The sequence below is a fragment of the Abrus precatorius genome, unplaced genomic scaffold, assembly GCF_003935025.1.
Source record: "Abrus precatorius isolate BTA unplaced genomic scaffold, Abrus_2018 Scaffold11, whole genome shotgun sequence".
Taxonomy (NCBI): domain Eukaryota; kingdom Viridiplantae; phylum Streptophyta; class Magnoliopsida; order Fabales; family Fabaceae; genus Abrus; species Abrus precatorius.
The window spans coordinates 751,250-773,367 of record NW_020874303.1 but is presented as its reverse complement, the minus strand read 5'-3'; the positions used below and the strand labels follow the sequence as shown (position 1 = coordinate 773,367).

At 23.9% G+C, this 22,118-nt stretch overlaps 2 protein-coding genes across 3 annotated transcripts; both read left to right on the top strand.

Annotated features, from left to right (window-relative positions):
* The first annotated feature begins 2,307 nt into the window (after positions 1-2,307).
* Positions 2,308-6,406, top strand: LOC113854155 (serine carboxypeptidase-like 1). The gene is made up of 3 exons (XM_027485031.1): positions 2,308-2,435; positions 5,211-5,356; positions 6,261-6,406. Exons 1-3 carry the CDS (start codon positions 2,308-2,310, stop codon positions 6,404-6,406), a joined length of 420 nt encoding a protein of 139 aa, XP_027340832.1.
* LOC113856335 (serine carboxypeptidase-like 8) lies at positions 6,407-11,804 on the top strand. 2 transcript variants are annotated; one of them, XM_027488120.1, is made up of 11 exons: positions 6,407-6,432; positions 6,885-6,987; positions 7,265-7,302; positions 7,400-7,501; positions 8,833-8,919; positions 9,020-9,133; positions 10,343-10,414; positions 10,503-10,621; positions 11,030-11,143; positions 11,517-11,574; positions 11,671-11,804. In XM_027488120.1, the coding sequence occupies exons 3-11, from the start codon at positions 7,291-7,293 to the stop codon at positions 11,752-11,754; spliced, it is 762 nt and encodes a 253-aa protein (XP_027343921.1). In that variant the 5' UTR covers positions 6,407-6,432; positions 6,885-6,987; positions 7,265-7,290; the 3' UTR covers positions 11,755-11,804. The 2 variants fall into 2 exon arrangements, with proteins under 2 accessions (XP_027343921.1, XP_027343922.1); XM_027488121.1 differs by having other exon boundaries at positions 6,415-6,432; positions 7,260-7,302.
* The last annotated feature ends 10,314 nt before the right edge of the window (positions 11,805-22,118 follow it).

Here is a 22,118-nt window from a genome sequence, read left to right as displayed (position 1 = left end):
CAATCCTCATTATACTCCCATAATTATGTAAAGTCCTCTTAGAGTTTAGATCTCCTATTCCATGTATTCTGTAGCAACTTACCTAAGCCTTCATGCTGATATTCCTCTAAATGGGTTATAATATTAGATAAGGGTGAAATGTTTGGATGGAGTATATGTAAATTATGAGTGGCTAGAACTTTCACTAGACTTTCATTTTCTTTTGGGTTGTAATATACTTAAATAATTTAGAAAAATTTTGGAAGTCTATATAAAATTTTCTACTGTTGATGTACATTAAACCCTAAACCCTAAACATGACCACATACATATAGATGTACATTATATGTGTAATGCATACCTTTACTCATCTATTTAGAAAAAAATTATTATTATTAAAAATCCATAGTTGTTTTAGTTGTGTACGCAATGAGATGTAACAACTAGTGTATAAAAGTAATCAACAAGGCTCAAATTGTATATTTCATTATTAATGATAATGGTGAAGATGATAGAACAAATTAAATTTTTTCTTTTAGATAAGCTGGAACAATTTTTTACTTGATAATCCATATATAATCAATGGTAGAATAAATTAAAGCTTAAGTAAACTTTTGATTTTAAAAAAATAAAATAAATTTTGATTTCATTTTTTTTTAATATTAGGTTTTGAGTCTTTAATAATTTTAGTCTTGTTGTAAATGATTTTTATTAAGTATCGAGTTAACTTATAATGATTCAATTCAACATCACTATGCATACTATATATACATATATATATATATATATATATATATATATAGTTTCAAATATCTCTAAATTTAGTTCAATCTCTATAAATATTTTTGTTTGATTTTAGTACCTATTTTTTTTTGTATTCTCTTGACTAACAATTGAAGATTATTTCTTGAGCGAGACATATCTTACTTAAATGAGATCTCCTGTCATTTTCAAAATTTAAAAATTTTTAATTTAAAAACAAAATGAAGTAAAAATGCAACAACAAAAACAAAAGTGTTATGGAGTGTGTTTTTATCTCTCTATGCTCTCTGGGTCTTTATCAAGAATCAAACTTATAAATTATTTTTAAATATATATTAATAATGTTATTTATTAATTAAATTTTATTTTAATAAATAATTTATGGTTAATATTATTTTAATATTATTGAAATAAATTTTAATTAACAAAAAGATTAACAATATTAAAAAATTATACTTAATATTATTTTCTCTTTATACAATAAAAGTCCCAACAGAGTTAATTAGATAAGTCCTTATAGGTTAAAATTTAATTATTAAGTTTACTTATAAATTAAAAAGGAAATATTTAAACATATTCTGTACATTTTTAGGTATGTTTATTATAAGCGTAAAGTACAAAATTAATAATTGATGACAATTAATTTTTAATAAGTTCAGACTATAGAAAAATACAATAAATTTTATATACAGTTTTTATAAACTAAATTGAATTGACAATTTTTTATTATATAAAACATGAATTGACTAGTGAGTTAACTTATTTCCTATATATGTTTGAATATTATTTATTGAATTATGATTTAATTGATTACACTGATCAAATGATGGTTGAGATGTCACTTTAGGTCAATTCATGATCTGGTTTTTAAAATAAATTTTCAATTAATGATATATAAATTTTTACTTTTTATTTATAGCAATAAAATCCAAAAAACTTATTACATGAGGATGCTGAAAATGACAGGCAACGCCCAACATCTTTTTAAGACAAACGACATTAATAATGTAAATAATGCAAAATTGTTGTTTTCTTGCTGTAAATTACTCAGCCAAATGCAAGGGGAAAAAATCTAATAGTATAAGAAACAGCACATTCTTCGTTATCCACTCTCTTTATGGTATCTGGCTTTTGCTCTGTTCTTCTTCTGCCACTAACATTTACGATTTCTCAATAAAAACTAGGATGCCTCACTGGTAAGCTTTCGTTATCCACTCATTTTCTTAATATTAATTTCTGCAATGTTTTTCTTGAAAACCTTAACATACTAGATTGAGAACAGAGAGATAAACCAATTGAGGAATCTGTTGGTAACTGCAGTGGAAGCCATTTATATTGTGTTAGTGTCTGAAGTACGAGTTTTGTGTTTGTTGCCAAAACATCTTCCATGTATCTCTCTGTTTGTTTCTAGATTCACTTTTGACACTATCATCTAACCGTTTAAACAAAGTTTCTTAAATTGGCTTTTAAATTTTCGATAGTTTTTCATAATATAAATCTAAACTTTAGCATTATTGACATTAAAAAATATAGAATGAAAGCAACTAAATCTTCCTGTGCAGGGCCATGAGTTTTGGATATGGCAGTGTGATCTTAGTTGCTCTGATGCTTCTTCCCCACATGGCTTCCGCGGGTTCTACTGTGAAGAACTTGCCGGGTTACGAGGGTGATCTTCCATTCAAGCTTGAAACTGGGTGAGTTCGTTTCTTTTTCCATTTCAATGAATATATGATAATTTATTATTACAGATATTAATAAATAGTAAAAATAATAATTTATTTTTAAAATATAAATATTTTTTAATTTATAAGATATTAAATAAATTAAAGTTTAATATATAAATTTAAAATAAACTCTTATATTAAATCTGTGCCTTTAATTTAACTTATTTCTAATAAATTATAATTTACTATTTTATTTAACTGTAAGATGTAAATTAAATAAAAAATTCATATTAAATATAAAAAATTTTAAATTTATATTAATATAAAAATATTATTGTTTACTGTAATTTACAATGTAATTAATAATTTTTTTTATTGGTACAGTCTTAAAATATTTGTTTAATTTATATGAAATGGAGTATTCCAAAAGTTAGCACATTATGATTATATTATTATGAGATGGAGTTGGAATGCGCATATGCCTCGTGAAATTGAATTAATTATTTTAAGCATTATGATATTTTGTTTGCATTATTTGTTATTATCACTTAATATTTCTTAAGTGTCATGTCATGTCTCTGTTATCATGGAATATTCCTTTGTTCTTCCCCGAATATATCTGATTACTATGATTTTGAAAAGAGTTGGGGATCAATGTATGACTAAGTTCACTTTTTTATTATTATTTCGATATATTTGTTATTCTTATTGTATTTATTAAATTGTGAATTTTTAAATTATCAATTATTTTATTTTGGATTAGAATGGTTGTAGCTTTGGTTTCTACTGTGGTTAAGTGGTGTGGAGAAGGTTGTTTTGGATTTGATGCACTTAAAAGGTGATATGTTGTGTTTGTTTTTGTGTCCTGCAGCCGCAAACGTGTGTTTATAGTTTACGTTATGTAAGGCAGTGTTGAGTTGAATATGAATATTTTGCGTTTCAACTCATTACCAAATGCTCAGGACTTGTATGGTTATCAGGATAAATGTCATATATATTGTTAATTAAGTGTATATTGAGTCACAAGAATAAAATTAACAATTGTTTTTCTTAAAATATTTTTATTTTATTTTATTATTTCTCTCTTTTTTTCTATTCTCTCTCCTCTCTATTTTTATATATTTTTAAAATATATTAAAAATTAAAAATATATATTAAATTATTTATATATTTCTATCAATGTAGGAAAAAAATAATTTTATTATTTTTTACACATTTATTTATTTTTTATTTGCATATCTATATTATATCATTCTTTTTATCAAATATGTATCAAATATTAAATATGATAAAAACTTATCATCTTACTTTTATCCTATTCATTCTGATCTTATTATGACCATCAAATGAGCTTTTAATGAAATCATGAAGTAACCTTGTAAATTAGGTTTGAGTAGGTTATTTTAAATCAAGTAAAGTGAAAATAAGAAAAACTCAAGAAGAGTTCATGGTGAGCTGTGAAGGAAAACATAACCACATATGATTTTGGTCTATTAATTTTTTTAAATTTGATAAGTTCTTTTATTTTTAATTTAAATAGATTTAGTCTCTTTTTTATCTTAAATTGTTAAATTTTACTTTCTTATCTTAATATTTGAAGTTTATGATGAATTTAAAGTATGAAATAATTTTAAAGTTGTGATAAAAACAAACTTTGAAATTTTGATAAATTTTGTAAGACTTCACAGTATGTAATATTTGGATGAAATTTTATGATTTATTTGATGAGTTTGTGCAAAAACACGTTTAAGAAAAATATTAATGAATATTTTGAACTTAAAAATTTTGGTGTTTTGAATAGAAAAATTCAACGAAAGACTAAATAAACTACTTAATTTTAAAAATAAGAAGATTATTAGCTCAAAATAAAACTTGTACTTAGAATTAAAGAGATACAAATACAATTAATTCATAATTTTAAAATATAGATATTTAATTAGATAAAAAAACAAAATTATACACAATTTAAGTGAGAAAGTTTAAAATATAGATATTTAATTATTTAAAGATTTCATTTGACTAACATTTTTGTTTATTAAATCCTGATGACCCACACTTGACCTGATGGATTAACCCATTCATTTACAATTTTATATTCAAGATTAATTATTTTTCTTTGAAAACATGCTCTCACATGATATATTGTATGATGTTTTAAATAAAAAAGCAAAGCATGTCTCAAATGATTTTGTCATAAACTTCAAATAAAATAAAGTAATCTTCAATTAATTGAACTTAATAAGTAAACCCCCCAAATTAACTAAATTCAAATCTTCAAATTGAAAAACAATTTGAGCAATAGGAAAATTTCAAGTGAAACAACTTTTGTAAATCTCCTTAAAATAAGTTAATTTGAAGAGAAATGGCCTACAAACTAGGGATTCTTTCTATGTGGTCCATGCTTATTAAAAAAAACGGCATTACTTTCCAATACTTCCAATAACAACAAAAAAGACTAAGCACAGGGTTTGATAACTCCAGTCAAAGAAAGACAGATTAAAATTGTCGTATAGTTGAAGCTTACTTTATTTTAAATTGATTGCATCATTTGATAAACGACAATGGTAAAGAGTATTCCAATTAGCTTTGGCTTTGGGTTCCATTTGGTTAGCAATACATGATTTTGGTATGAGAAATGAAACTATTAATTACATTAATTTATATAATATTTTATATACACGACAAATACGTATGTATGTGTATTTAGTTAGCTAAGGGATGTATTTGATACGTAGACAAATACATAAAAATGAGATGGTGGATCCATGGCAGTGTTTTGAACTTGAGTTAATTATTGTTGCATAGATACGTGGGAGTGGGAGAAGAAGAACAAGTGCAAATATTTTACTTATTTGTGGAGTCTCAAAGAAACCCATTCATTGATCCATTGTTACTTTGGTTGGTTGGTGGTCCAGGTTGCTCTGCTCTTTCAGCATTCTTTTTTGAAAATGGTAAATCATCTTTTTATTCAATTTATTTTAACAAATTTTTAGCAGCCTTCTTTTTCTAATTTTTATTTCTATTTTTTCCTTACAATTATAAAAATGTTACTTTATTTCTATTTTTTTTTAAATGTTTGTATAGGTATTTTTACTAGTTCTTATACATTTAAAAAGTAATAATATGATATTTTTGTAATTAAAAAGTAGAAAATAAAAAAATCTCAAATGAAACAACTTTTGTTAGTATTTTTATTTCGACTAAAATAAGGTATTTTTATTTGGTTCTTTTATTTTTTAATCTAGTTCTTCAAAAATTATTTTTATTTGCATCTAATTTCTTCATTTGTAATTTTTTAACTTTTTTTCATTTTTTTTTATATATAACATCTGAGTTGACACATAATTTGAGTGAATATATCAAGAACGGAATTTATTATTAATAATAGCGCATTTTTCATATTTTTGAATGAAATTGAAACTCATGAAATTATGACTTTTGAAATCAAGATATAAACATAATGAAAATTTAAATAACTTTATTTAGGTTGGATATTACGCAGTTATATATTAGAAAAAAATAAAAAACCATTAATAAAGAGACTATATAAAAAAATAACTTTTAAAATATTTATTTAGAAAAATAAAAAATGAGAGATCAAATAAAAAAATTATAAATTTTTGGAAACAGAAACTTTATCTAGGCGAGAAACACTATCACTCATGAAATACAAAAACTTTATTTGGTTAGAAAAACAAATACTATCACTCTCATGAAACTATTTTCTATTGATATAGGCGAGAAATATCAAAAGAATATAAGGATTTGAGCACAAATTACCAAGAAAAATGCAAAATAAAAAAGAAAAAAATAAATTTGGATTTGGATTGTATTGTTTTTTGGTTAACTTTGCAGGGCCTTTAGTGATGAATGAGAATTACAGTGGGAAGCTCCCAAAACTTGAATTGAACAGACATGCATGGACGCATTCGTTGAATATGATATACATAGATATGCCAGTGGGCACTGGATTTTCCTACTCTCAAACGCAAGAAGGCTAGACCATTCCTACTCCTTCTTACAAAAGGTCAACCATTATTCATTTAAATACTATCACTATACTTTAAGTGCATTGCTTTTATGCCAACAAAATTTCCTATAGACAAAATAAGCTATAGCTCAAAAATAAGATCCCAAACATACGTTTGTATCTTGAAATATATTGAAGGCTAAATATAATAATTTGACAAATGCATTCAAATTAAGAGCAGATCTTTTCACCTAAGTTGTAAATTTTAAAAATTTTATATTTAATATGATTTTTTTATTTAATTTATATTTAATGATTAATAAAATAATAAATTATAATCCGTTAGATATAAGTTAAATGAAAAACTCAAGTAAGAGTTTTTAAACTTATACTAATATAAAAAAATCTATAAGTATAATTGGATCAAAGGTGGCACTTAAAATTTTCGGAAGAATTAAATTTTTGCATATGATTTTTCTTCCCTTAACTGGGTTTCATTTTCATCGCAGTGGTTTATTGATCATCCAAAGTTTAGCTCAAATCCATTTTACATTGGTGGTGGTTCGTATTCAGGGACACCTACTGGTCCTCTTGTTCAAAAAGTATACGAAGGTAAATACTATAAATAGTAGTAGACAATTATTCTTTAGAGTTTTGTTAATGTAAATTGTTTTATACTATTAACTAATCCGAATACATGATAAATGAATTTTAAATTAATTATTAATAATTTTTATAAATATAATAATATCTATTATTGAATAACAGTGTAAAAAATGTTTTACATTGTATTCTAATATTAATTTAATTTGAAATTTACTAGTTAATCATATTTTGGCGTTAATTAGTCCAAATGTTTTTTGAATTTATATGCTTCCTCGAAGAGCAGGTTACATAGCAAGACGCGAGCCAGTGATGAACATCAAAGTACGAAAGACAGAGAAACATTGTTGTTGGAGTATTTTTCTAATTTGGTAGATATTTTCTGAGCTTTTGTATAACTAATTATCTCTTTCGTCATTAGGGTTATCTTCTCGCAAGCCCAGTTGTTGACGAAATTCAGGAATTAAACACGAGAGTTTTATATGCATACCAAAGGTCTCTTATACCAGAAGAACTCTATAAGGTTCTTTGTCACTGTCTAATTATCCATTTGTTAAAAGAATCAATTATCTTTATACAATATTTTTGTGGTGTTTGTTTTTTTTTTATTTTTTATACCAAGTTATGAATTTAGTTATGTTTTGAACAAAACTTTAATTTAGTCTCTAAAATTAGTATTATTGATTAGTTTGTTTTTTTATATAACAAAACAAATAAATAAATTTAATCCTTAACTTTAGTCACTGTCAATTACTTTGATTCTAAAAAATTAGACAGCTGAGTACGTAGATTAATTTCAAATGGGTAAACTATGTTGAATGGCTAAGATAAATACAGGTCTTAATAGAGTATTTATTATATATTAAAAGTTGTACTTTACTTATGGGCATTGTATATTAATGATATGTTATTTTGTCAGTAATACATCTTAATTTACTCTAAACATAAAATAATGTTATTCTATAATATTTAAAAAAAATTATTTTTAACTTTTACCATTTATAAGTAACAAGATTTTTTTCTTTATTTTTTCACTTTTCTTTTCTTCTGTAATGTTCTTTTTCAGTGTAGTGATGAAGTTTGAGTTATAAGAATTTGAATTTGTTGAGTTGAAAGATGAGATTTGAAGGTAAACAGAAAGAAAGAATTAGAGAGAGATAGTAAGTTTACCGTGGTAAAAAAAAGATGAAATAAATAATTTTTTTTTAAAAAGATTATAAAATGACATTGTTTTATGCCTATAATAAAATGTTATTACTCCATTATTTAATTTTAACATTTTTTTAATAATTTAGATTAACGTGATTAACAATTGTTAATTTTAAAAATCAAAATTTAAAATTTTAAAAATTAACTTTATTCAAATTAGTATATTTTATATACTAAAACGAAAGTTTACTCCTTTACTAACGGTTTAAATTACTTTTGACACTACGATGAATAGTTACGATCATATATTTTTTTAGAAATATTAGTTTAACACTTAAAATAGGTGTTTGTCCTATGTAGTACATTAGGGTGTTAAAATGTATGTGTTTTTTTAATGTATATACTTATTTTAGATATCAAAATAGCATTACTGTTATATGTTATATAAAAGGGAGGAAATGATTGTAGTGTTTGCGTTCCATATCACTTTAACTTTATATTATGTTTTTGAACTACATCCGTGAATTGAGTTTAACTTAGTATTATTTTTGCAATTTTAAAGATATATATTCTTCTGTAATTTTAAAAATTAAAATGACCAGCAATTATAATTTTGAGATTGATTTCATGTATTGCTCGTATCCAATTGCATCTACGGCTCATCTAACCTTATATACCTAACAATTTATAGAAACATTTTCGCAGTCAATTAATGAAAATTGTGATGGTGAATTTGTAAACATCGATCCAGAAAACACGAAGTGCGTCTCAGATTATGAAGCTTATTCCGAGGTATTGCACTTTTAGTTGTGCATTATGGTGTAGTTGTCGTGGTGATCCTATAATTCATGCTATAACATGAATAGTATTCAATTAACCCATTAATTTGCAGCTTGTTCGTTATATAAACATACAACAAATTATGGAACCTTTCTGTATTACTACGCCAGTTTTGAACCAAGAAATCCGACAACTATTTGAAGATCCTCCAGAATTTTGGTGTAGAGTTAAGTAAATCCTCTCACTTTCCATTTTGTGTTTGGGTCAAGGATGAATGTCTTCTTGTTTTACTACTTTATATAAGGTATGCTTCTAATCATAGAAGAATGAAAATTACTTACATTCTATGTCATATAATATTAAACAAACTAAAGTAAAAAGAGGAAAATACAAGAACTCTGAGATACATATAGCTAAATGTATTTTAGGTAGGGAACCAAGTCACTTATCAGCATTGCATGTCCCTTTGTCTATGTTGTCCAGGTTACATGTATCTGAATATGCCACATCACACACTATCTCAGACTGATTTTTTATGTGGAATGTTTAAATACATATAATATATATCTCCATTAAATGCTTAAAGTTTATGAAGATTAAGATCATAAAACAAATTTAATTAATTTTAATTTAGATTTAATTTTGAATTTTGAATTTTTTATACTTTTTTAAATTAAATTATCTTTTTCTAGACAATTAGATTTCAGGATTTTGGTAGCAAGAATGTTCGGAAGGGAGGAAAGTAAAGAATGTATGGAGTTTTATCTGGTTCCCAAAATTTTGGTCTATTTGGTTGTGTTAAAATGTAGGTATAATTTGGCTAAACTTTTTAATAATTACTTATAAAAGAAGAGAAAAAAAAAGGAAAAATAATTTACTTTTTTTATTACTATAATTAACTAATGAACATAGCTTTTTTCAGATTTCTTTTTTTTTAACTTTTTTTTAAAAAAATCTTGCATACATCAATTTTATGGATCCTATTTATGCATTAAAATTAGGAATGTTGAGTTTGATTTTTCTTTTTAGGATTGAATTTATAATCCTTCTTTGTATATGAATCTTTTCTTAAGGAACACAGGATTGTTGCAAGGGTTGGAATATCTGTTATACTTCTTTTAATAAATTTATTTGTTGATAAAAGAAAACTCAATTTAAACATTCTTCTGTTAATTTTAACATGCTATGAATGGAAGTGATCCTTGTTTCTTTAACTTATTTTTATGTAATAAAATAGAACATTCATAATCAATAACAGACACATCAAATACTAAAAATACTAATTTTAACCAAAATTTAAAAATACTCATGTATTAAAATAAATTACTAATTTTAACTAATAAACAAAATAAAATAAGCTTGCATTAATTTGTTAACACACCAAATAAGATATCTTAACTTTTATACTAACTTGAAGTTATCAACTGTCTTTTAGAGTTATTATCAGATCCTTGTTGACGTGTGGGCAAACGATGAAAATGTGAGGAAGGCCCTTCATATAAGAGAGGTAATGCTGCATTGCAATTGGAGTAATCAATTGAAGTTGTTGATGGAGTTAGGCAATTAATTGAATAATGCTATATATCCAAAAATAGGGAACTAAGGGGGAGTTCTTGAGATGCAACAGAACTGTGGCATACACCAAAACTTGGCTAAACACAGTTGAATATTATCGGAATCTCACTAATGCCAACCTCCAAGCTCTCGTTTACTGGTAATTTACTTCTAACGATAATTCTTTTCAGTGCAGATAACTTCTATCATAAGTGGATTAATGAGATTAAGATATCGTGTTAAAATCCTATCAGTTTTTATTTAATTTCTTATAAACAAATTTTTATTAGTCTATGTAAAATGAAATTATATATACCATGATGTAACTTGTACAACCCTTTAATAAGTTTTTTAAATTTATTGGCTTATTTCTTTCTTACTTCAATAATTTTTTTTATAAATTATCAAAATAATTTGTTTTATTTTATCCTAATAAATTTTATAATTAAATACATGACATAAGTCACTTTTTTAAAAAACTATTATAAGCTGTTTATCTAAATAGACCCATATTATGAGATTATTTTGTATGAAAATGAACATGAGAATTTTGAGGTGATAATTGCAGTGCTGATCTTGACTTGGGTGTGCCGCACCTCGGAACCCAAAAATGGATCAAATCGTTCAACATGAGCGTACGTGACAAGTGGCGTGCATGGTTTGTTGAGGGTCAAGTGGCTGGGTATTGCTAATTCAGCTCTCTTTTTTGCAACTCAAATGTTATGTATTTCCCATTAAACGTAAAATGCTGCTCCATCTAAACACTACTGGAAAATTTTCATAAATAGGATAAATTAGGTGGTAAAATTTAGTTTAAATTTTAAGTTTTTAATTTTCAAAATATATTTTTAAATTAATTAAAGATTTAATAACAAATTCTAAAGATTTACATATGATTTTTTGTTATATATCTTTTCTTTATGAATTTCATACAAATAATAATAAGAGAAATTTTATAAATATAAACATAAAGATTCAAAATAATTTAAAAATTTACATAAGGGAAACTGTGTGCCATTATATTAATTATATGTTCCTTGAAATATTTAACATAGATACACAGAAATCTACAATATGAAAGAAGACCACTACTTCACATACGTGATCGTGAAGGCAAGTACATGTATATATATATACCAATTTAATTAGCAATTTCTCTGTGAAATGTGATAAACTTGATCATATCTATCTTTTGTGATTCTAACACAGGGCGCTGGACATGTGGCCCAGATATTCAAGCCCAAGGAAGTTTACCATATGATCAATAGGTGGTTTTCGTTTTCACTTATCTAGGGTTGTGCTTGAAGATGATGGGCTATTTATTATCTCTATTTATTCATATACAACGTCAAGTTAATTTTGTCGCAAGTATTCTTATTAATAATATATTAAAGTTTAAACGTAAATATAATAAGACCCTAATCATCTTATTAATATGATTCTTTGCCCAATTTACAGTTTTCCAATGATATTCAAGTATTCTTAATTTTGTTGTTTTTAAGATAATAATATATTTTATATTCATTGAATATATAAATTTGTAATTTCTCTAAAAAGTCATATTTTAGTAATTTAAAAGTAAAAAAATTTATATATATATATATATATATATATATCATCCAGATAAATAGAAAGTTTCAAAGGTACTATATCTTTACATTTTGTACAAAGAAGAGTATTTATATTTTTTATTTAATTAAAAAATAAAAAGAATAAATGTAATTTTTATAAATAAATATTTAAATTTTCTCTCTTAAATTTTTTAATTAAATAACAAAGTATTTACTTAATTCTCTATATATAATAATAATGACGAATAGATCAATTTTTTACAATTAAATAACAAAACTATCATAGGTTACTAATTATTAAATTTAAATTATATTTTCACTCTTGGTTTGATTTAAGTGATTTAAGCACTAATCAGATTAGAGAAAATTCTTACTATGAATGGCATAAAAAGTATTTATTGAATTCAGATTAGTCAATCAAAATTTTTTAATCTTAATTCAATTATCATATCAAATTTTAATCAAACTTACACAAGAAGTTAAAGTAACTCAAATGTGAAATACATTTTGAAATTTTATCTATAAAATTAAGCATGATTAAATGTTTTTTGTTAATTATGTATTAAAAGTAGTTGTGAAATTCAAATATAATAAAGTATGCACATTTAAAAACCATACAAAACCTAAAAACATAACTATAAATAAGAGACAAAATATATTCAAATTCGATTAAGAATAAAATCTCAAACTTCAATTATTGTACTTAAATTAGAGAATCAATCCTCAATTGTTTAACCTTTCTTATTTTGATCTACAAATGTAGAGAAATAAATCATAGAAAAATTATTATTTGAAAGTATTTATTTAACTATTCTCTTAAATGCAACACATTATATAGCACAATATTTTAAAACAATTCTAAAAGCTTTCTAAGTTAAAGTGAAATTGTAACTCCTACATCTCTTTTTGGCGTAGTGAAGTTATTTGGTCCCTCTCAACTACTTGAATTATTACATATAGACTTATCTGGTCCCATTTGAATTTTGTGTATAGGTGATAAAAAATATAGATTAGTCATAATATATGCCTATACTAAATTTGCATAGGTTTTCTTCTTTGCACATAAAAGGGAGTCTTTTGATGTATTTAAAGTCTTTCATAAAAAATCACAAAATAAAAAGAGTATTTCTATAATTTTCATAAGATGTGATAATGATAGAAATTTGAAAATGAAAAGTTTAATATTTTTGCAAAAAAAAAAAAATGGTAGATTTCTTTTCTAGTTTTTCAACTTTAAACTTTTTAAGAGAATATTGTAATATAATCGATAATGATAAAGAAATATTTCAATTTTTTTAATGTATTAATTATACTTGAAAATTGTTATAATTTCTTTTGTTCAACACAATAACATGTATTATGTGAGTTAGAAAGAAATTTGGAATCAAAGAGATTATGTAATTAAATTTGTCTCATTTTTTTTCTTGTCTTAGTTTATTGTTTTAGAGTTTGACCATACTACAATATTTGTTATTATTTTCATTTGAATCACTTTCTTTTGCAATTATTACAAACATGAAAAATATTTTACAATAGATAAATATGATAGTTAATTTGGTGGAGTCGATGTCATCTTTATCTATTAATAATCTTCCATGATTGTATTGCATATAAGATGAAATGTGAACCTAAAAACAAATATTAAATTGATAATGACAAAGAAATATAAAAAATAAGAGAAATATATATTTTAGCATATATATTTTTTATCATAATCTTAATTATTATTTAAAATTTGTTAAAAGTTATAAAAGTATTAATAAAGTCCTTAACTTAAGAGTAATAAAACTAATATAATTTTTAATAAATTTTTGCTTATAATAAATAATATTCTTAAAAAAAGAATTATTCTTATGCAGTGTATTATAATATTTCTCTAAAAATATTATTTAATAAGAGATTATTAATATTTTTTTATTATATTAAAAAAATTTACATTACTTAATAATTGTTGGGAGAGGTGACAAGTACTAGTTTTAGTCTTAAATATAAGACAACAATCATATAATGGTAATGGTAACAAAATACAATGATTTTAAATACTCATGTAAGATTTACATTTTACATTTGTGTGTGTATTTATAGAAATGTGTCTCTTAGAGTATTTACACAAATAACTCACTAGAAGTTCTTCGTCATTACTATGTTAATAGTTGCAAGAGAAAATCAAATCACACAATTAGAGCTATACATCTAAAATTCTTTTATAAAAGAAAAAGTTTCAATAAATGTAGTTCAATTTTAGGTTCCTTATAATTTGATTTCTTTAATTAACTTGTTTATTGTATATGGTCATTGTGGTTCTTTTAATATTTAATTTACGATATTAAGTATAAACTATTTATATTTGATAAAAGAAACAATAAGTGACTTCTAAGTGATGCATAGCTTCTAAATACTAAGAATGTTACTAAAACAATATAATATATTTCTACTTCTAAATACGAATGTTACTAAAATAATATAACATATTTCTATGATAATATATATCATATGGTTAGTTCATCTGTCCATATATCCAATTAAATATAAGATATGAAATGTGTCACTTTATAAAGTTCAATTTTGTTTCTTTTATCCTTAATTAGACTTTTCTAAAATAAATATTTAACATAATCAAACATTTTATATTCTAACTCTATCAAAAAGTTTTGTAGATATTATTCATATTACATAGAAAAACAAATTTTATTTAAATTATTCACATTCTTTCCATAGGATTTATTTTATATCTAACTTCCAACTTTAAAATAATCTTATTGTAGGTGACGTTTGATTTAATTTAAACATAAAAGAGGAATTACTAACTTTAGATCAAAGAATCACATATATCACTATCACATTGTAAACTATTTATAACACTCATGTAATGTTTCGATGGTTGATAATATATTATTACTTTTGTTTATTTATGTGAGAATTTGATATCTCATATCATTATTCATGAGATTGGATCATCGATCCACTTATATATGAGTCTTTACATAATATATTGTGATAATATTTAATATTTAATTAGGAATACTTCAATAATAATATTAAGTAAGATCTAATAGTCAAATAATTTACTTAATATCATCTAGAGTTATACCAATTATATCTTAATCTTGAGTAAACATTTTAGTCAAATAAACTAAACCTAACCCCAATGAAAAATATCTCATGAATTTAGTGAAGGACAAATTAGAATCTAATTCTCAATATGACAAATGTTAAACAGTCAATAGAATATAATTAAGTGTTAGAATTATCCAGATTAGACTCAAGGTGGTATGAGTAATTGTCTTTGTCAACAATGAAAGCTATTAAGTTTTTTTCGTCTTATCAAATTTCTTAAGTTTCTTACACAAAGACATTATTAAAATTTCACAATTTTATGACGGATTTTTGCTAAAGAATCTGTCACTAATATATTTGCGACAAATTTTGTGACTAAACTTATTTCTTAGCACTACTCATCTCCAGAACTATGAACTTCATAAGTACTAGACATATTTTATTAGAATGAATCCACTTATCATGTTTTGAGGTTTTTCACGGTTTCTCCCTCAATACTTAATGAAAATTCATGACTTTGATGTTGAAAGATTTGAAACTTCCTACTCTATACAAGGCCTAAGGAATTGAAACAGATTTATAAACTTATTTATAGATTAGGATTTTTCAAATTTGAATTGGATTCAAAAGTTAGGGTACATAATTTCAAAACTAAATTTCTCTTTATACACTAATATGTTTTAGATGATTTTTATGTTGATTTATTCACAATATTACTAATAAAATGTTTATGTTAATTTATCCACAATATTACTAATAACAAAGGTCCCACATCAATTTCGAGATGAATCAAATAAAACTTAAAATCTTAAATTGAGTTATTAAAGATCATGGTATGTATGAATATATATTTTTTAACAACCATAATACCACTGACATATCAGAATTAAACAGGCTTTGTGTAACATCCTGCACTTTGATTTAAATAAAATGAGATTTATTAAAGATAATTAGAATATATTTAGTTGGAATTTATATTTAAAAAAATGTGAACAGTGCTGTATGAACAGTGTCGATGAATAGTAAAATTGCGTGTGAACAGTAAGACCGTGTACAAACATTATAGCTGACGTCACGTACGTATATAGTCTTTGTATAGTACACATGCATAGTATTTTTGGCATGAACAGTGCCTGCAAATAGTATTTTTGGCATGAACAGTAAGGCAATGAATAATATTTTTGGTGATGAACAGTAATTCTGGTGGTAAATAGTAAATTTTAAAAATTTTCTATAAAAAGGGAGTTTCACACAAAATTTTCATTTCTTCACGCTTATCCAAGGTTTTCAAAGGTTCTAAGGCTATATTTCACCATTTTCTCTCATACTAAACCCTCATAAACTTATATTTCTCTTCAGATCTGTGATTCTATGTCCGTTCTAAAGGATTTCAAGTAAATTTCTCTAAATTTGAAGTTAGATTTACCGTTCGTTTCTCTTCTTCTTCTTTTTCTTATAGATATTCATGATGTTTTTAGGAAAAACTCCGTTCTAGAGTTAAATCTTTGGTTAAATCTTTGTAAAAGTTTTGTTTTAAGGTAAGGGGCTCTACTTATCATTTTGCTATGTTTATTACTTGTATTCTCATAGATCTTGTATATTTGTGATTATATGTGAAATAATCCTTGTTTTATGAAAAATAATCGGTGAAAAGTGAGAATAATTAGTTGTTTATGTAATTTTATGATAAATACATGGTGAAAATGTGTTATTATGTTCAAATAGTGCATGATAAGGTATATTGAGGATGGTTGATATGGTTTTATGATTTTGTGATATGAAATATACAAAGAGATGATTGCTTCATGTTTGAATATATTGTGGTTCACGTAAAAATGATATGTATTGTGAATATGCCATGGAAAAGGATATGATGTATTCACATGTTCACGTATGCCATTTCTCATAGTTTTACACATAATTTTCATCATATATATCAAACCATGACATATTCACAATACACATCATTTTTACGTGAACCACAACATATTCAAACATGAAACATTCATCTCTTTGTATATTTCATATCACAAAATCATAAAACCATATCAATCATCCTCAATATACCTTATCATGTACTATTTGAACATAACAACATATTTTCACTATGTATTCATCATAAAATCACATAAACAACCAATTATTCTCACTTTTTACCAATTATTTTTTCATAAAATAAAGATTATTTCACATATAATCACAAATATGACAAGATCTATGAGAATACAAGTAATAAACATAGCAAAATGATAAGTAGAGCTCACTTACCTCAAAACAGAGCTTTTACAAAGTTTAACCGAAGATTTAACTCTAGAACGAAGTTTTTCCTAAGAACACCATGAACATCTATAAGAAAAAGAAGAAGAAGAGAAACGAACAATAAATCTAACTTCAAACTTGAAGAAACTTACTTCAAATCCTTTAGAACGGACATAAAATCACATATCTGAAGAGAAATCTAAGTTTATGAGGGTTTAGTATGAGAGAATATGGTGAGATATAGCCTTAGAACATTTGAGAACCTTGGATAGGAGTGAAGAAATGAAAAATTCGTGTAAAACCCCGTTTTCATAGAAATTTTTTGAAATTTACTGTTTACCGTCAAAATTACTATTCATCGTCAGAAACATTGTTCACCACTTTACTATTTACACCGAAAATACTGTGCACATGTACTGTACGTGTACGTGAGGTCAGGATGATGTCACTGATGACGTCAGCGGTCATTATACATACACGATTTTACTGTTAATTGATACTGTTCATATGATACTATTCACATTTTTTTAATTTTCTTTTTAAAATATAAATTCTAACTAAATATATTCTAATTATACTTTAATAAATCTCATTTTATTTAAATCAAAATGCAGGATGTTACACTTTAATACCACTCTAAGGAAAAATTGGAATCTAATTCTCAATATGACAAATGATAAATATCGTTATAATAGAATTAGGTGTTAGAATTACCTGGAATATTTGAGATTGAGGAATCCATAACTGAGTGCTTTCTTGATTGATGAGTGAAAACAATAAATAGAGATAAAATTGCCTCAATGGGCAATAGTTACTCAGAAGTGGTAAAGAACAGGTCTTTTTGGTTAATAATAAGATGGGTCCTCACTATGACTCAATCCAATAACAATAAACATAAAAATATATCCATTAATACTAATAAAATTATTACAAATTGTCGCAACTGGGCGATCATAACGGTACGGCCAAAAAAACGTGTTTAAGAAAAATATCTTTCAAGAATAAAAATATTTTTCTAAAACTATCAGAGGAGTCACCACCAAAGTTTATTTTAAGAAAACCTTGAAAAAAACTTTTAAAATAATATGATTTTTGAAACCAAAAATGAGTTTAAGAGTCATTTACGTGTAGGGAAGGTATTAATACCCTACAACATCTGTTTAAAATGGTTACCTTAAATTAATTGTGCAAATTCATCTTAATTTTAAAAAATATTTATTTAACCCCTAAACAATTATTATTATTATTATTATTATTATTATTATTATTATTATTATTATTATTATTATTATTATTATTTATTTATTTATTTATTTTAAATGAAGACAAATTATTTATTAAAATGTTAATGGATACCTTAAAAAATTATTTTAAAAATTATTTTGACTTAACGAATCTAGTTCTCGCTCCTACATATATCCGGATATAATAGGGAATTCAAAGTCACGTAGTTCTATCTAAAAATTATAAAATTAGTTGATTAAGTTTCATAAAAGAAAATTTATTTTTGAAATTAAAATTATTTTTGTAAAATTATAATGTTTAGAATACAAGATAACGCGGTTATATATGTATCCTACGAGAAATAATATAGAAAGTGAAAGAAGATCACACAACTATACTGCAAATCTTTAAAAAATATTTTATTCGTAAATGAAGTATTTAAATTTAAATTTTGATTATGATTAATGTTGAAAGAAAATTTAAAATAGCATAAGTTATACATTAATCTCTTATAATTTTGGACAATCGAAAGCAATGTAAATCACACAACGATATTTAAAAATTTGTATAATAAAATAAAAATAGAGAAATAATTAGTTATTTAATTTATCAAAATTAGAAATACGATTTAAGAAATTTTAAAATATGAAATTAATTTCATTTTAATAAAAAATAAATTTATTTGAATTGATTAAGAAAGATACTCATTTAATAAAAAGATTAAAAATTTCATTTGATAGATTTATATTATATAAAACCTAAGGTAAAATTGGTACAAATAGATTTTTGACAATTTATAACACATAAAAGTAGAGTCGTTACACATTTGCATTATAAATTATTTTATTAATAAAATAATTTAGATTTAAATTAGTTGATTGATTCGTAAGTTAGTAATTAGAAAAGGAATATATCTTGATTTATTATTAAGATGGTTAACTAATTAATTAATGATAATATATGATAAATTAATATTGCATAAAGTCTTGGTAACGTAAGTATATATAAACTTTATCAATTTATAATACATGACGATAGATAAGCTATAATTAGTATTATAAATTGATCTAATTATATTATTATTTATTAATTATTTATACAAAAAATTAAGTAATTTATTATTCACAATATAAGATAAAGTAATCATAAATATAAAATTAAATTGCATTAATATTCTACAAATATATAATAAATAAAATAAAAGATAACAATCCTAAAAAGTAAAAAACCAACATGATAATTAGGATATAAACAATGAAATATAAAAAAAAATAAAATAATTTATTGTTAATGTTAGAATGAGATAAATTAAAAAAAAATAACTCAAATATAATATTGTAAAGTAAATGGTATCAAGAGAATTAAAATAAATAAATAAAATAAAATAATTTAAACTATGCTAACATAAAAAATAATAATAATAAGAACTCATTCATTAAATAAATTAATAATTATCATAATAATAAATAATAATGATGATGAATAAATAAATAAAACTAAAACAAGAAATTGTATGTTGAGCTAAATAATAAAAAAAGTAAAAATAAAAATAAATAAAAAAATTCAGACAAAAAAATAATAAAAAATAAAAAAAGGTAAAATGCTCTAAAATTTAAAATTTTCAAATTTGAGAGGGAAGGACTTTAGGGTTAAGGGTGTGCTTTTCTCCAAGAAAAATAAAAAAAAGTTATGAAAGGGTGGAAGTGAGGTTAATGGAGTCACGATTTTGGATGGTGGAGGTTAGTGTGAGAAAAAGGAAGAGAAATGAGAAAAGGTAAGGAAGATACTTCTACGGTAAGTTTTGTGTTTGTGAATGATGATAGATGGAAGAATGTGTGGAGAGGTGGTGGAACTTAGTGTGAGAAGCAGAAGAGGAGGAAGAGTAGGGGAGAAGTTTTCATGGTAAGTTTTGTGTTTAGAGACGATGATGGATTAAGGAAAAGAAAAAAATGTTAAGTGAAGAGGTGATGAATCTTGATGCTTGAAGGTGATTTTTTTTTTAAAAAAGAAGAAAATGAAAATATGTGGTTAAATGGATGTGTAATATGCTCCTAGTAGGAATGCGTCAAGAAGCAAATTTATTTTAAAAAAATACATGATAAAACTTACTTGGACTTTTGAAGCTCTTTGTTCTTCCTCCTTTCCACTAGCTCTTTTTTTATATATATATTTTTTAGAAAAATCTCCTCCTCCTTCAAATTCTTGAACCTCTCTTTCATGGTTCCTCTCCCCTTTTATTTTAGGATTTTCATAAAATGCTAAAAATATGAAAAAATAATAATTTATGTATAAAGTAACATTGGTTTAGGAGTTTAATTATTTGTAATATTTTATTTTTTTTGAAATTAATTCTAAATTTTTCTTATTTTATTAAGAAAAATTTTATTTTTTTTCTTAAAACCCTTTGTTTCTATTCTCCTTTTATAATATTAAAATTTCAATTTTTTTAAAATAAAAAATTTTTAAATCAAAATTTTGGTGTTCACACAAATAAGCTTAATAATAATAATTATTTATAATATGGACTAAACAACATAATTCAATATTTTCGTATTAAATTAATATGTAATTAAATTAAAATTATAACAAAAATTGATTTATATCAATTTACAAATAAAATATCCGACACTTAACTTATTAATTTAAAAAAAAATCAAACTTAAACTTAAAAGCCCAACATTAATTATAGCTCAACATCCCAAATAATAAAAAAATGCTAATTTGAATGTTACATGATCAATTAATCTAGTCCATAAATCAATTTATATCTTAAAACAATTACATCTTATTAAATATAAATATAAAATTAAGCTTAACAAAGACAATGCACTCAAAAATTTAAAATTTAAATAAGGAGAGACTATATAATAAACCTCTGCAAGCAAAATTCTATAACAAATTGAACTCATTCTTTTTTTTTTTTTTTTTTACAGTTTATACTAATTTTACTTGATTAGATTAAAATCTTTAAATATGTGTTTGAGTGAGCATTTACAAACTTAAATTTGAATAAATTTGATTTTATAAAATTAAATTTACTAAAAAGTGAGTTTAAAGTAACATATTTTATGATTAAAAACTCTCTCTCTCTCTCTCTCTCTCTATATATATATATATATATATATATATATATAAAGTTTTATACAAACATGATATCTATGTTACGTGACTGTGTAGACTTGACTTCGTGAAGATTCGTTCGTTTTCATCTAAGAGCATGTTGACAAACACAAAAGACTACTCTAGTCTGAGCTTGTTGCCAATTAATATGTTATTCTTTTTTGTCGTTATATATGAATGCTAAAATTTAAATATATCTTCTGCTTTTGTTTCTTGAAAACAAAAGTAAATCTAACGTAATTTTAGAAGGAAATATTGTTGTTAATTTTAGTTCACCTTGAGTGTTCAAATTTATTTGAATTGTTACCTAATTATAGCTTATTCTATTATTAAATAAATCTAAATTTATAATTATTTATTTTCATAATAATTAAAAGCTAATTAACTGATAATTTAGTCCAAATTCAAAAATATTTATATTTTTAT